The sequence below is a fragment of the Sinocyclocheilus rhinocerous genome, unplaced genomic scaffold (assembly GCF_001515625.1).
Source record: "Sinocyclocheilus rhinocerous isolate Xijiao unplaced genomic scaffold, SAMN03320098_v1.1 scaffold2126, whole genome shotgun sequence".
Classification (NCBI taxonomy): Eukaryota; Metazoa; Chordata; class Actinopteri; order Cypriniformes; family Cyprinidae; genus Sinocyclocheilus; species Sinocyclocheilus rhinocerous.
In genome coordinates, this window is record NW_015639773.1 from 314,899 (window position 1) to 331,176 (window position 16,278).

The following is a 16,278-nucleotide window of genomic DNA, read 5'->3' on the forward strand; positions in this document are numbered from 1 at the left end:
GCAGGTATGTTTTATTTATACAAAAAACTCACACTGCACCATTTTTCATTTAAAGAACGTTTGTGTGCATTTTGTCATCAAGCGAAAGCCTAAGACTTCTATAGCAAACAAACTCGAATGATTATCACAAACATCCAGTTTATTTGACGCTTTTTTGGAGACGTTTTGTCTCATAGAATGAAAGGTATTCATTTCAACGACGTGTTACAGAATATTCCTGACTCTTTGCGACTTTTTATGGACGCGAACGATCGTCGCATACGTGGAATTTGTGGATGTTTTCAATAGAATACGGCGCACTAATTATTATTTATACGCAAAGCTCGTATTGCAGAACATTTAGTTCTGTTTTATCTCATTAAACAAGAGAATATCGTGTTTATGTGATACTAAATTTGAGAATAATGTTCTGAAATGTATAATTCTAAAGCTGCAGCTTTATTTCCAAATCATTTTAACATTTGCAAGTTGCATCTTATTAAACCAGGGAGTTCATGTCTGAGGAAACTGATATCCGCATTTGGATAAACTGAACGAGACTTCAGCAAGAGTTTGGCGCAACTACATCCACTGGTGATGCCGGAGGTCACTTCCACCAGAAGTGATAGGCTAACATCCAAAGGCATTATGTTTTTATGCAACACCACAGCCATCAAGGACTGGAGCTTTTTTCTCTCTCAGATCTTGCCTCTTGTGAATAAATCAGCGGGATTTGTTCATCAGAGTATGGATCGGGTGGAGGCGGTGACGAGCACCATGGTTACGGCTCTGGAGCCCGACCTGAGCGGCATGAGCGCCAGTCACCCGCCGCTCAACTCCAATCACACGTCCGGGTTGGAGCACGTCTTTCAGTACTCGTACTCCGAGAGCGACCTGCAGTTCACGGACTACAAGACGCCGCCGAGGGACTTGATACCGCTGCCCAAGGCGGTGCTGTACCTGGTCATGGCCGCGCTGGTGGTGGTGGCCGTGGCTTACGCGATCGTGGGGCACCTGGTGAAGGATCTCGTGCATGAGTTTGTGGGTAAGTGCATTTTGGAAATATAGTGTGCATTTGATCAGTTAAACAACACTGACAAATCACTGTGAATGTATTTGTGTGTTTTGGCTACAGGGCCGGCCCTAGCATTTTGGGGGCCCTAAGCAAATTTTCAAAGAGGGGCCCCCCCATAACCATCCCCATCCCCCATCCCCCATCGTATACATCTTACACTGACACTTTATTGTAATGTTATTTTAGTATCATTCATGTGCTATTATAGTTTTTGTTAATATATTGCATTATTTTTGTATTTTATATTTTCTGCTGTCATTTTCATTTGAAAGTTTTAGTAATTTTACTGTTTGTTTTTGTTGTTTTTATTAGATTTGTTGATTTTCTGTATAGTTATTACATTTTATTTCAGTTTTAGTGTTAGTTATTTTAGAACATTAAGATAAACTAAATGAAAATGGGAAATGTTGCCTTGTCAACTAGCTAAAATAAAACGGTTATAAGTATTTTATTTCAGTTAGCATTTATTTTATTTCAAATAAAAACATTTTTTAAATATTTTTTTATTTGAGGTAACTATAATAACCCTGTTGTAAAAAAATGACCAAACTGTCTTAATCATCTACTCAGTGTTTATCTTTTAATACATAAATATGAAAATATATTTACTTATTAAGCACTTTTAACAATTATTTAAACTTTTAAAAATGTAAAAGCTTAACCATTGCTTTCAGAAAAATTAAAAATGTAAAATTAAAGAGAATAATTTATTATTATTATTATTATCTGTAATATAATATAATTATTATCTGTGCATCTGGGCTGGCATGTTTTATTCCTGATTAAAATGCAAAAAAAATGTGTAAGCAAATGTTTGAATAAAGATATGGTATATTTAAATATTTGTGTTATTTGATAAACATCAAAGTAATTAAAAAATCCGAATGGCTGTTTGAAAACATGTTAATACTGTTTGACTTCCTTTGACCTCCCTGACAAACAAGCAGGTGTCAGAAGTTGCGCTTATGCCGCCCTGCTTTGTGTAGAGGGGTAACCATGGTAACGGTGTATTTCTGCTGTTCCTAAAGCGCCACCTGCTGTCAGAGAGTGAACTTGCATTTTTATTCAGCACATCTGCTGCTTTGTTCACGTCAATGAGAAAATATGACCGCACTTTTACACAGCAAAAGTGCAGCGCAGTGTTGTAAAACTTAACTGGTCAATGGAAAATAAGATAATATAAATGCGTTCTAAAAATCTAAACCATTCTGATAAGAATTCTGATAAGAATTATTCACGTATTTTGAAGAGCCCAAGACAACAATACCGTTCATGTTCATTACTGTTGTTACACTGGCACAACGCGTCTTCAAAGCGCTCGCAGCACGATGCAGCAAAAGCCATTTCAACAATATATTTTCAAAATCCATCACGTACCCTTATCTTGCTCACATTCTTTTCTCTTTTCCCACTTCTCTGCACCAGTTTTATAGTGCCGCCTCTTCATTTTCAAACATTAACACACGCGACTGAAACTTTATAAAAGTTATTATTATCGAGCATTACAGTCTGAACCCTGACATGGGGCCCCCTGGAGGCCACGGGGCCCTATGCAACCACTTATTTCGCTTATTAGGTCGGGCCGGCTCTGTTTGGCTATATGCAGTTATAACAGAAATAATGAAATACAGAAATACAGATGGATTCGTTTTTTAAAAAAGCTGGTCAACCAACAAAGAGAGCTTAAATCCCCTAAAACCAGCCAAAAGATCAGCATGACAATACTAGACCATGTAAGACCATCTAAGATTATTTAAAGCTGCTTTTTGTCAGCAGGTCATGCTTATCTGCTCATTTATTCATTCATTCATTGCAGCCATTAACAAACACTACAACAGTATATGGTCATTTTTATCGTGGAATAGTTTTCTGTAAGTATGTATTTGTGTGTTTTGGCTATGCAGTAACAACAGCGAGATGAAATACAGAATGCAACTCTGTCTGCATCAGTTTTGCACATTGCATTGTTGAAAAAACAAAAAAACAAAACAAAACCAGCCTAAGGTCTTAACAGGTTTAGACTGGTTTTCCAGCTGAAAATTGCTTAAAACCCCTCTAAAACTAGCCAACAGATAAGCCTGACCATGCTGGACCAGTTAAAACCATCTATATAGTTTGTTTTAAGCTTTTTCTACAACAGGTCATTGTCATTTACAGCTCAGTAATTAATGAATGAATGCATTAATTAATTCATTCATTGCAGTCATTAACAAACAGTATAACAATACAATGGTCTTTTTTTTTTAAAAATTCTGTAAGTATATATTTGTGAGTTTTGGTATTTATAACAGTGAGATGAATGCAACTCTGTCTGCATCAGTTTTGTACATTGCATTCGTAAATAACAAACAAACAAAAAAACTCAGCCTACAGTCTGAACTGGTGTAAGCTGGTTTCCCATGTGAAGAGTGCTTAAAACCAGGCAACAGATCAACCTGACCATGCTGGATGATCTAAGGTCGTTTTAAGCATTTTTTGTTTTTCAGCAGGTCATGCACAACTCATTCATTCATTCATTGCAGCCATTAGGCTACACTATAACAGTACTATAATCATTTTAATGTGAAATATTTTTCTGTGTTTTTGTGTTTTGTGCTTTTGTTTTTTTGGTGTGTTTAAGCATTCATATTCATAAGAGATGAGGGTCCCACGTTATATTAAGTGTCCCTAATACCTGTGTACTTACATACACTCTTAAAAATAAAGGTGCTTCAAAAGGTTCCAAGCGATGCCATAGAACCATTTTTGGTTCCACAAAGAACCATTCAGTAAAAGGTTCTTTAAAGAACCATCTCTTTCTTACCTTTTTGTAATCTGAAGAACCTTCTTTCACCACAAAGAACCTTTATTGAAACAGAAAGGTTCTTCAGATGTTAAAGGTTCTTTATGGAACCATTTAGACAAAAAGGTTCTTCTATGGCATCGTGAAGCACCTTTATTTTTAAGAGTGTAGTAACTAGATATGTACGTAGTATGTAACCACAGCGTAAGTACACATTGGTACATAGTATCTAGCTGTAATATTTCTGTAACTACACACATGTAACAACCCTCCGAATGGTTTGTGTAAGTACAAATGTGTAACAGGACATATATAACTACATTTTGTAACAACAATATGTATAAGAGTAATTGGAACAATTTGATCCAGGGGGTGGAGATGGGTAGGTTTAGGGGTGGAAATGGGTAGGTTTAGGGATATGTAAAGTGGGAGGAGTTGGATCTCGAGTTGGTGCACCACTGTAATACCAGTGTACTTTCATGGTTACTCCTCAGGAACTGTCCACTTAATATAAAGTGTAACATTCTGGACACCAACCACAATTTATATGTAAAGCCTAACTTACTGGCCGCTGCTGTGTAACTACATGGTAAATCCATAGGAATTGTTTACTTAATATAAAGTCGGACCGAGATGAGTTTGGCTCGAGTGTGTTTTTTGGAGGATGCTTCATATGTTTAATATCTATGCATATGTATGTAAGTGTAATGGACTCATAATATTTTGTTTTTAAGGTCCTTGATGGAGCACACAAGTTTTGCATCAGTTCCAACATGCATCTCCGAAATGCACCTCTGTTGACAGTCACAATGTACATTCACATTCACCTCCACAAGCATCTTGACCGATTCTCTCTCAAAGCTCAGAGTTGAGTATCCGAAAGGGGATGAAAAGAATTACATTTAATTCCTTCAGAGTCCCTCACTTCTGTTTTTCAAAGACCTTGACGTTTACCTGAAGTGATGAAGCAGGCAGGTCACACACACACACACACACACACACAGACAGGAGAAGCAGAGAGGGGAGCACTCAACAATACCTGAGAGATTTCTCCAAAAGCCCTGGTTACACCAAGTACTCTTCTGTAGATGTTGCTCTGTGCATTTGTGTCGGTCCTGAGAGGTGTAAATGTGAAGATCACCTGTTTGGTGAGATTCTCACTGTAGTATTTCTCTCTACAGGGTCAGACAAGGAGAAAGCATGCTTTTACTATCTTAGTAAAATAACATTGAGGTTTACAAGTCAGACGCCCTCTTTAGTTTCCATTTTGTCTGCTTGTTTATTATGATCAGGCAATTGGAGTTTTCTTCAAAATTGACTTTTGTGTTATTCATTTTCTAAGCGACAGGAGTTGCATTTTTTCTTGAAAAACAATCAAATGGTTTGGGAAAAAGGGGAACCACAAGTACACCCTATAAACCACCTAGCAATGACCCAGAACTCCCTGGAATCCACCTAGCAACCACTCAGAACACATTAGAATAGTGGCGTTGACTTTTGTATTCACTGAAAAAAGTGAAACTACTGTGCACTTAAAGTGCATTGGTCTAATAGAAAATCATGATTTCCTTTTTTTTTTTTTGCTTTCATACAAATGAGAGCAATTATATATATATTTTTTGCTTTTTTGTTGCATTTGTATGAAAGCAAAACAACAACAACAAAAAAAACACTCCCCAAAGTAAAAATGACTAGAAACAATTTTGTTTTCACTTGACACCAGTGTGTTTATGTGCAGAACACATACTGGCTAGCTTATTACTGCAGAAATTATTGTGGGTTTTATTAGTTTATTTAGAGTTTTATTTTTTTTATTTGTAGTGCATGCATATTTTAAGACATCACAATAAACTTAAGTTGTCTTTATTTATAGTAAGCAAACTAAATAATCATTGACTAACAAAATGTCTACTTTCATGCTATGCCAAATTTTTTTTTTGTTTATGGTGGAATTAAGTTGTAAAAAGCCCATTTTTTTTACATTTTATTTTATTTTATTTATTTATTTTTATTTATTTCTTTTAAGAAAATATGTTGATTATATGGTATGGTAATAAGTAATCTTTTTAATTTGTATAAACATTTTTGTCCTTGAAAAAATAAATATTTTTGATTAATATTAAATCAAAATATAAGGTTTGAGCCAATAAATATAATTCAAGAAAAACGAATAAATATGGTTTTAACAAATTATAATTGTATTTATAATTTAGTACAATGTATTAACTAGATGAAAAATTTGTTTATTTTTATTTTTAAATTACATAAAGTGCATAACCACTTGAGATCATTACACAACCTTTAAAATAAAGTCAATGCACTGACAACATTACAATCATGCATGCTGAATGTATACAGGAGCCAGTTCTCTTATAGGGTCTGTGTACTTTTGCGTCCATTCATTTTTAGTTTTTTAACCCAGAAATGAAATATGGAAAATGTGGTTTTTCATTAATGGTTCAAACATTGATAAATAGAATAAGCAAACACAAACTAATTTTCATTATTCAAAATTCGTATTTCATTAAAAATCATAAAAATGATATGAAGCTTGTTTTTAATGTATATAAATGCTAAATTTAGTGTCTAGCTTTTTTGGGGTCTCTAGACGCTATAAGTGCCCTCTCGCGCTACTGACGTGGCTACCGTTAACCTGTTGCTTTATGAAAAACTTTGGCTTTGATATTTTTATGATCTTGATAGTTTTTCACGCTTAAAATCATTACATAATTCTTTGCATTTAAAAGTATCCAGGGCCAGTTCTACGGGAGTGCTATAGGGAACGAAACAAAAGCAAGCACCTCAGTTGAAGCTGTAGAAATAAGATACTGGCGAAACATATTTTCCAAACGCTCCAGTGTGTATTTGTGTTTGAACTCTGGAGAGCTTCAAAGGTTTCTATTTTCAACGTGTTTTTGTAGCATTGATCAATCACCGACATTTCTGTTGATTTCTTGAACGTAATGGCCAAGCAGTTACATGCAGAGGCCAAAGAAAACTTGTAAAATTGACATTTTTCTATATTAATTTGTGCATTTTGAAAATGTTTATTAAAGGTGCTAAAAGCCATAAACAAAAATCTGAAAAGAAGTCAATGTTTTACTTTTTCGTGCAGCATTTTGTGTGTACGGTTCTAATTTCAATTTTGGTTTTCAACATTTAAAAATAGCTACAACAACCGTTTCATTTTTTCGTCTTGGTTAAAAAAACGAAAAACTAATGGACGCAAAAGTACACATCCCGATCATTTTGCCATGCTCTTTTCCCTGTCCCTCTGAAACAGTTCAGCCTAATTGGCATACATTCGTATGTTGGGAAATTTTCATGCCATCACATGGCTCTGGCTCTGCTTATCAGCCACTTTTGTTTACTCACACACTTCAGACTGCTGCTGCTGTATTTTCTCATCTTAATTCCAGGGTGCTTTTCTGAGTGAAAGGACGAATGCGTTTAGTATACAGCCCATGGCTGTGTATATAGGCTGGTGGTTAGTTAGTGTTCAGTTAGATGGAGCATTCAGACTGGATGACACACATTAGAGTTGTTTGAATCATTAATCAAGTAGCACTATAATTCACAATAGGTGAACTGCAAAGTGTTTAATTAATGCAGTCAGACAGCAGCCTGGGGCTCATGGATAATGTATAGTGTGTATTGCATTACAGAAAGATGCTGTTGTTGCTTCCTAATTGGAATATCAGATTTGTTTTTATGAATTGTGATGTATGACCTGGACATATACTTGACAGTTTTAGTGAGATTCATCCGTCTTGTTTCATAAAGAAGTGCTGCATATCATTTTAGTTTTATTGAATTTTTTTAAATCAGACCTGTTAATCAAGTCTTTGACTGTTTTTAACTTAGTTTATGTTCTTGAATAATAATGTGTGATGTTTGAATAATGCATTTCTGAAAGTGTGCATGGCTCACCAAAGTCTTGGTACATTACTGTCATCAGTAATCAAATGTGTGTGCTTGAGTGCATTGCATATGAATATGTATGTTCATCTCAAACTTGTGTGATTTCTTCACCACTGTCAGCACAGATTACTATGGTTTAACCTCTCACTTCTGCTGCCAGAGGCTGTTTACTGCCATTTATTGTGTTTTGTGCTTCCTATCATGTTTTTATTACTATTTTTTATGTAAGTTCTTCATAAAATGATCTTTTTGTAAAAAATTGAGACTGAAAAAGCCTTGAATGAAAAAATATGAAAAGCTTATGTATGTGTACGACTGTGCAGTAGTTGTAACTCCAAGGTTCTTCATTGTCCAAAACAAATTCTGCACAGGCTGTTATTTGTTGTCTTGTGCTTCTGCTGCAATGATGTCAAAACGATAAGGACCCATCCTAAATGTGAGCATGTGTGGTTGTTAATTTTAAGCCATTTAGTGTTATGGAAGAAGAAAAACAGGCTTTTGGCTTGTTGTACCCTGCAAGTTAAAATTTCAAGGACAAAAAGTGTTATTGAAACATTATTTTAGCATATAAAGTTTGGAATAATTGGAACATTTTTTAAATGTTTTTGAAAGTCTTTTATGCTCACCAAGGCTGCATTTATTTGATCAAAAATACAGTAAAACAGTAGTATTGTGAAATATTATCACAAGTTAAAATAAACATTTTCTATTTTAAAATATAATTTATTCCTATAATGCAAAGTTCAATTTTCAGCATCATTGCTCCAGTCTTCAGTGTCACGTGATCCTTCAGATATCATTCTAATATGCTGATTTGCTGCTCAAGAAACATTTCTTAATATTATCAATGTTGAAAACAGTTGCTGCTTCATATTGTTTGGAACTTCTTTCAAAAACATCTTAATTAATCCAAGACTGGTAGTGTGGTGTCTGACATATAAACAAAGCTTAAAAACTGGTTTCTATGGGTGCTACTCTGAGATATATACAGCTGTAGAAATGTCTTGGTTACGTATGGTAACCCTCGTTCCCTGATGGAGGGAACGGAGACGTTGTGTCGAAGTTCTGACACTAGGGGTTGCACTTTGGAGCCCAGACACCTCTGACATAGAGAAAAGGCCAATGAAATTAGCGAGCAAATTTTGCATTGCTGGTCACGCCCTGGACATCCGGGTATAAATAGGCCAGCATGGCATTTGCTGACTCATTTTGTTCTGAGGAGTCGAGGAGCGTCTCAACCCACTCAGAAGCAGTTCAGAGTTGTGGCATAACGGACACAACATCTCCTTTCCCTCCATCAGGGAATGAGGGTTACCATACGTAACCGAGACATTCCCTTTCAGTCGGTCTCTTCAACGTTGTGTCGAAATTCCAACACTAGGGGTCTCTATACTAAACGCCACAGCTGCTGAACTGCATTACAAGTCCATGAGGGCACAGATGTTGACAAGCCCAGTGTGCCACGACCAAATGCACTGCACTTCCTCGTAACCTTCCAACGTCCAAGACTTATGACCTCACTCTCCAACATCCGGGAGAGTCGCCATATAAGGCAGAGGTCACCTCCAGCCGGAGCCTTTTCTCATTCTGAGAAAAACAAGAATAAATAGCGGTTGAAAATTCCTGGTTGTAACGTTGGGGAAGCATTCTTTTTTCCAAGTAGGAAAAGAACACTACGGAGACCACATCCTACCTGAAGGGGAGGTAGCATGTGGAGATACATCCTATGGACTCATTAAAAGGGAGTTGTACATAGGGAAGGGTTCTGTGGTGGGCTCCGCATAAGGGGAGAACTACCAAGCACAGAAACAAGCGACTGACTGTCTGTCTAGGGGAAACACTGAATCCTATTCGGAACTAAGCAGTGGACTAATAAACATTATGGGGCCGCCAAAGGGAGCCACAACATATGGAGCACTAATCCATTATGAGAGTTCTCTCGAGGGATACTTACTCATAATGGATTATTGTAGTGAGTTCCTCCGCTAAACTCAGCTATGTAAGGGAGTGCTTGAGTGATGGAAGGGTAGTCCAGGGTTCATAAGAAAGAACTAAACTGCATTCAATAAGCGCACATTATCACCTCAGAGAGGGGGAGGTGCTAAAAGCAAGCTCTACACCCTACCAGCCACCTGAGTTCAAGAGCTAGTGCTCAAAACACTTGATGAAACTGGTTCCATTCACAGATTGTAGAATTTGGCAAATATATTAGGTGTAGCCTGACCTGCAGATCTGCAAATGTCTGCAAGTGAAGCCCCATTCATTAAAGCTGACGAAGCAGCAACGCTCCTGGTTGAGTGTACCCTCACTCCCAGTGGGCATGGTAAACCTCTGGCCTGATAGGCTGTAAGAATCGCATCCACAATCCAGTGGGAGATCCTTTGTTTGGAGACAGCATTCCCCTTCTTTTGTCCTCCAAGCAGACAAAGAGCAGTTCAGGTAATCTGAAACTCTGTGTTTCAGATAGATGCGCAGGGCTTGCACTGGACACAACAGAGACAGGTCAGGGTCCCCTTCCTGCGGGGGGATAGCTTGCGGGGTTACTGCCTGATCCCTGAAGGAGTGATGGGAACCTTGGGCACATGTCCAGGCCGGGGTCTCAGGACAACGTGAGAGTCTGCCGGCCTGAATTCTAGGCACAATTCATTAACGGAGAGGGCTTAGAGATCCCCCAGCCTCTTGATAGAAGTGTGCACATTCAGGAAGGCGGTCTTCATATGGCGCTTTTCCACTGCGTGGTACGACTCGGCTCGGTACGGCTCAGTACGGCACGGCATGGTTCGGCTCGGGACGGTTTTCGTTTTCACTGCAGTTCAGTACCGCTTTAGAGTGGGCGGGATTATTCACCGTGCCGTACCATGCAGTGGAAAAGCGCCAATAGAGAGGGCACTAAGTCCAACTGACAGAAGGGGCTCAACGGATCTCTCTGTATGGCCTGAAGGGCCACTGAGAAGGGATGTGGCCTTGGAGGATTCAACCTCCGGGGGCCTCCTAGGAATCTGATAACCAGATTGTGCTTCCCCACCAAACTTCCATCTACAGTATTGTGGTTCGCTGCAATAGCGACCACGTACACCTTGAGTGTACACGCAGACAGGCGGCCTTCTTGGAGGAAGGATAGCACAGATCTGATGCCACATCTCAGATGATCCTTCCCATGGGAAGAACACCAATTCACGAAAACGCACCATTTCAGGTCATATAGACCAATTTGGAGTAGACGTCACAGTTACGTCACTTGCAGCTGTGCGCACTGTGGTGGCAGAAAAACACTGGTAACAAGTGGAGGGAAATGGGTAAAATCCATGGAATAAGACAAAAAAATGTATTGTTGTGCCTTTGGATGTCAGAATCGGATTGCAAATAATTTTTGTAGAATACTGTCATCAAAGACACCATTTGAAGCTAAACGCAGACATTTACACTGACAGACTATGGATGAAACCTGCTATGATTACCCCACTTTTAAAGCATAAATTTGATTTTAACAATAGGTCTACATAATATACACATATGCAGTTCATAGGGGACATAGTGTATTAGCCCTGCAGTAAAAAAGTCAGAATTTTGAAATATAAACTCAAAATTACTTTTTTTTATTGTTTTATTCCATAGACTGCTACTTTAAAACTGTCATTTTCTGCCACCAGATAGGCTCCGCCCACAAAAAACATCATCAGTGTTTGCAAACACCAAATTGGTCTATAGCCGCCTCGTAGAGGGGGTCCTAGCCTGCGTAATGGTATTCACCACTGCGGGTGAAAGACCTCCGAGTTTCTCCTGGTCGCATCTATAGAGCAGACATGGAGGTTCCAGAGATCTGGGCATGGGTGCCAGATTGTGCCCTTCCCCTGGGAGAGAAGGTCCCTCCTCAGGGGAATCCGCCAGGGAGGAGCTGATGGCAAAAGCACGAGCTCCGAGAACCAAGTCTTGTTGGGCTATTAATGCCTGCAGGACAGCCATGGTGTGCAGAGTGGACACAGCTTGTCCAGAAGCATTATAAGCTCTCGCCACAAAGGACAAGGTAACTTATGCTCTAGACGGGAGTTTTGGATGGCCCCTCCAGGCGGCGGCATCTTGCATGCAAAATGCACTGCAATCGCTCTCTCCACCCAAGGAAACCCCGTTTATTCCCTTGCTGGACCGCTGTCAAGGGTGGTGAGAATGGAGGAACCGGCATATCGTGTTATGGCAGAAAGGTGCCTACCATGATTTCATCAGCTCCTAATGCACTTCCGGGAAGAAAGTAACTGGGGCGGAGTGCAGCTGAGTGTCGTACTCAGTCTCCAAGAACCAATCATCCAAGCAAGAACACTCAGGACAGGGTAGAGGAGTCCACTCAAACCTGATGCTCTCTACTGACCGGGTAAGACTTGCCATCTCAGCATCAGGCTCAGACTGACACACAGCACCCGGAAGTGCTGGTTTAGTCGAGTCATCCGCTTCTGATTGGTCAGACCCACCCTCTGATGCTGCGATAGACAACTCATCCTCATCGCAAGCCCCGTATGAGAGATCGAACCCGCATTGAGGTGGGTTCTCAAACTCAACCAGAAACTCTTACCGGAGAACACGTGCAGTTGGAGGAATGAGAGGTCCGTGGGAATTCATCCAGCAGAACTGCTTCCGCAACATCTCCTTGCTCTCCTTCAGTGCACAACATCGAGGCCTCGTACCCGGAAGTAGAAGGGCCAGGATGGGAAGCAGCTGAGGTGACTCGTGTTCTTTATAAAAAATAACTATGCAAAATTTGGTCGCCAATTTCACTGGCCTTTTCTCAATGATGTCAGAGGTGTCTGGGCTCCCAAGTGCGACCCCTAGTGTCATAACTTCGACACAACGTCGAAGTGACCGACTGAAAGGGAACAGCTGTTTTACATCAGAGCTGTTACTGTATGTCTTTTAGCATGACTGGAATGCTTTATTGGCCAATCAGCATCCAGAATAATACCTATCTGTTTTTATATTGTCCCAGCTTGCCTGTCTCAAAGTGAATGTCTCCTCTGGATCCATTTGAGTCTCAATGTGACTGATAATCATCTGTAATCTGTGTCTCTCATCAGAGTGGGTGTTTGGGCCCCGTTCAGATAACCGCAGGAGCAAGAGTGAGGTGAACTGCATCAGCAGCAGCATGAATGAAATGAGGGAACTCTCACATCCAGTGGACATGCGCTGCATTGTGTACAATCACTCCGACTGCCAAAGCGCCATTAAGACGGAAGAACTGGTGGTCACCATCGATGAGACCTCGCAGCTACCTTGTGAAGCTTACAGTGGGACCTAACTGAGAACAAACCACCACCATTTGATACACCCTTTATTATGAGGAGAAAAGCATGTTTGCTTTAGTTTGAGCAGCATCTGTGATGTTGAAAGCCGGCGCGTTGAAGTCACATGGCAGAAGACTTATCCTGGGATGAGGAAAACTGAAGAATCTGGGAGACTTTAGAAGGAATGGAATCATTTTAAAGTACATTAAATGTTCCGTATTGGAGTGCTGTGAGACACTTTATATTTTCAAATCGAATAGAGAAAGAGGAAAGACACTTCTTTATCATTCATATCAGTCTTATCACACAATATTTTGGTTTATTTTCTTGTTTTGTGGAGACATGCACTGTGAATCTAGAATAGTGTTCTGCTGTTATCCATTTCCTACTCTACCTACAGCCTGCTATGGTTTGATTTTCCCAATTTTTGCAGATATTTATAGCTGAGTACTTATAGTATTTGCAAATACTACTACATTTGACTCACTATCAGGTTTTCTGCAATCGACTATGCTGCTTGAAAACAGAAATGCTTAGAGATCTTCTCCCTACAGGTTACTTGAAAAGTCAAGTAATAAAGATGGTTTGAATATACAGCCCTTGATGAAAAAAAAGATCAATAGTTAATCCACAATGGCAAAACAAAACTGCCAGTGTGTTTTATTTTCATCTAAGGCAGTGTTACCAAAAATGTGTTTTATAATGGAGAGAGACACTACACAAACACTTCTCACTGAATATATATATATATATTTAAATGATAGAAAACAGTAGTTAATAGACTTTTGATAATATAATTGAGTTATATGTTGACAGATTATCTAAAAAGATGAATTTCTCTGTACTTCACAACTAAGGGCTATAATTTCAGGTTTCACTGCAGATAGTCATCATAACAAAGCTTGAGAACAGCGCATCACATTTTAAAACAGATTTTCAAGTTAGTATTTACAAAAAATAATTGGCAAATTTTATTCCTCACAATTGTCTCAAACTGGCAAAAGAAAAAAAATGCTTCAGAAATAAGATTGAGACATCAGATTGAAGGTTCTGTCCACTTCTGCTGTCATACACTTTTAACAATAAAGGTGAACAAAAAAAAAATTAATTCTAGGCAATTTACCTGGTTACTCTTGCCATATCAACAACTTGTTTTGTATGGAGGACGAAACCTGCAAAAACAATAAATAAATAAATACAGGGAAAGCCGCGCCCCCAGCTATGACATAACCCCGACCAAGTCCATGGTTGACACCCTCTCATTAGCATGTTGTGCAGAGGAAAAATTCGTCCTCCATAGTTTTGTCCTTTGTTGCCAAAGTGTAATTTTGTCAGATGTCACATTTTCAAAAAAAAAAAATTGTTGTAATCCATGTCCAGTCATGCCATGTAACAATAATCAAAATATGTTAAGTTGTAGAAAAACACAGAAAATATGTTTTTCCTGTTGTTCTTGTCATGTCCTGCATTTTACACAAATGTCACAAAAGTCACCTTAATAAATGTGTGACATTGTCAAATTGATCTAAAACAACTTACTTGACATTCATTTTTTTGTACATAATTGTTTCTGCTACAAAAACAAATCCAGGCATATTTTTAAGTGATTGTTTTATATATATATACTAAATGTTTTATTTTAATTTTTTTCTGATTGAGTGCGCACTGACGTTAAAAAGAATAGGCGGGCCTTAAGGGAACGCGCCGTGACGTCATCACAACATATCTGTTTCATGACACTGGATGCCTGCAGTTTTTAATCTGAGCAGCTGTACATTTATATTTCCACGACAGTTCATTGTTTGATCAATAGACTGCGTTCTCGTAAGTACAGATATCCTCAGACATCTATGCATTAATGATGCGGCTTCTGTCGTAGTTGTGTTTGTGCAGTGAACTCAGGAGAGGGGAAAGACCAACTTTTACTTCGTTGTATTTTTGTCTTTTACTTTCTTTAGCATGAAGAAAGAAGGGCTGTAAGCGGTTTGTCTTTTTCTGTTTTTTTTTTAAATTTTTTTATTGTTATTATTACTATTTGTGTATGTGTGTGTTTGTTTGTTTTTTGTTTTTGTTTTTCACAAGTCACTTTTACCCACTGGAAATGATAAAAGACGCTAAAACTCTTGAGAAGAGTTTCCAATCCGGGTTTTTTTTTTTTTTTAGGATCTGCATGAGACTGTGATAGAAATGCCAGTTGATACATTAGATTTTAATATTATAAAACAGTGGTTCTCAACCTTTTTTACTCCAAGGGCCCCCTCCTTCTCCAAATCAGTACTGCAAATAGTGATGGGTGCTTTCGAAGCTCTGCTTTATGAAGCTTGGAAATCTTTGCGAATAATTCGTTTCGAGCCAGTGGTTCGGAGCGCGTCTCAAACCGGCAAAGTTACATGATTTCAGAGGCATCGTTACGTCACAGCTGTTTCGAAATGTTTCGTAATTTCAATGGTTTCCATTTGGGGGCTGATCTCTGAACCCGTGAATGACTGAGATGGCCCCCCAGCGGCGAACCATTGAATAAGTGTCTATGGTTTTTACCTGATCTCGGATCAGTTTTAGAAATTTGTAGACATTTTTTAATGAGAGATTTGTGTAATTAAAGGAAGAGTAGTGGTTAATAGTCTCTTATACAAACTCTTCATAAAACAAACAAAACAAACCCTGTAAATTAATAACACATATTATACAGACACTTCATATTTAATGGTATTTGATGATGTTAATTGCATTTAATATATTATGTTAAATAAAACATTTCCAATGGGTTTGTAAAAGTCGTTTTTGTGCATGTTTTACAAGTCTTCTGGTATGTACACAGTTTTGACCAGCAGGCGCCAGCAGCGTACAGTGTTTTGAGCGCTTCGAAACATCACGAAACTGCAAGACCTCCCTAAGATGACATTTCATCTTTGACAGTTTTAAAAACTTTTTTTTTAAATTAACAAAAACATTTGTTTTCTAATGTTTTTTACACTTCTACTGCATGTTATTTATTAAACAAAATAAATTCAAGAGATTTAAACTTGCAGTATTATTTTTGCTAACACACGTTGTATATTAAAGCTATATTTTGTGGTTTCTAATAATTCATTCTGATCGATTATAACGTTTTTTTAAACACTAAGACATTTTCAAAGCTCTTGAATTCTTCACTGCAGACATTCTTTACTTACTCTGCTTAAAGGCAGGGTGTGTGATTTTTCAAAAACACTTTAGAAAACTGATTCGGGCCGAATCGCAAAACAAACTTG

At 38.3% G+C, this 16,278-nt stretch overlaps 1 protein-coding gene across 1 annotated transcript; it reads left to right on the forward strand.

Annotated features, from left to right (window-relative positions):
• Positions 1-292: 292 nt before the first annotated feature.
• On the forward strand, positions 293-13,462 carry LOC107751859 (uncharacterized). The gene is made up of 2 exons (XM_016567627.1): positions 293-1,024; positions 12,821-13,462. The coding sequence occupies exons 1-2, from the start codon at positions 577-579 to the stop codon at positions 13,039-13,041; spliced, it is 669 nt and encodes a 222-aa protein (XP_016423113.1). The 5' UTR covers positions 293-576; the 3' UTR covers positions 13,042-13,462.
• The last annotated feature ends 2,816 nt before the right edge of the window (positions 13,463-16,278 follow it).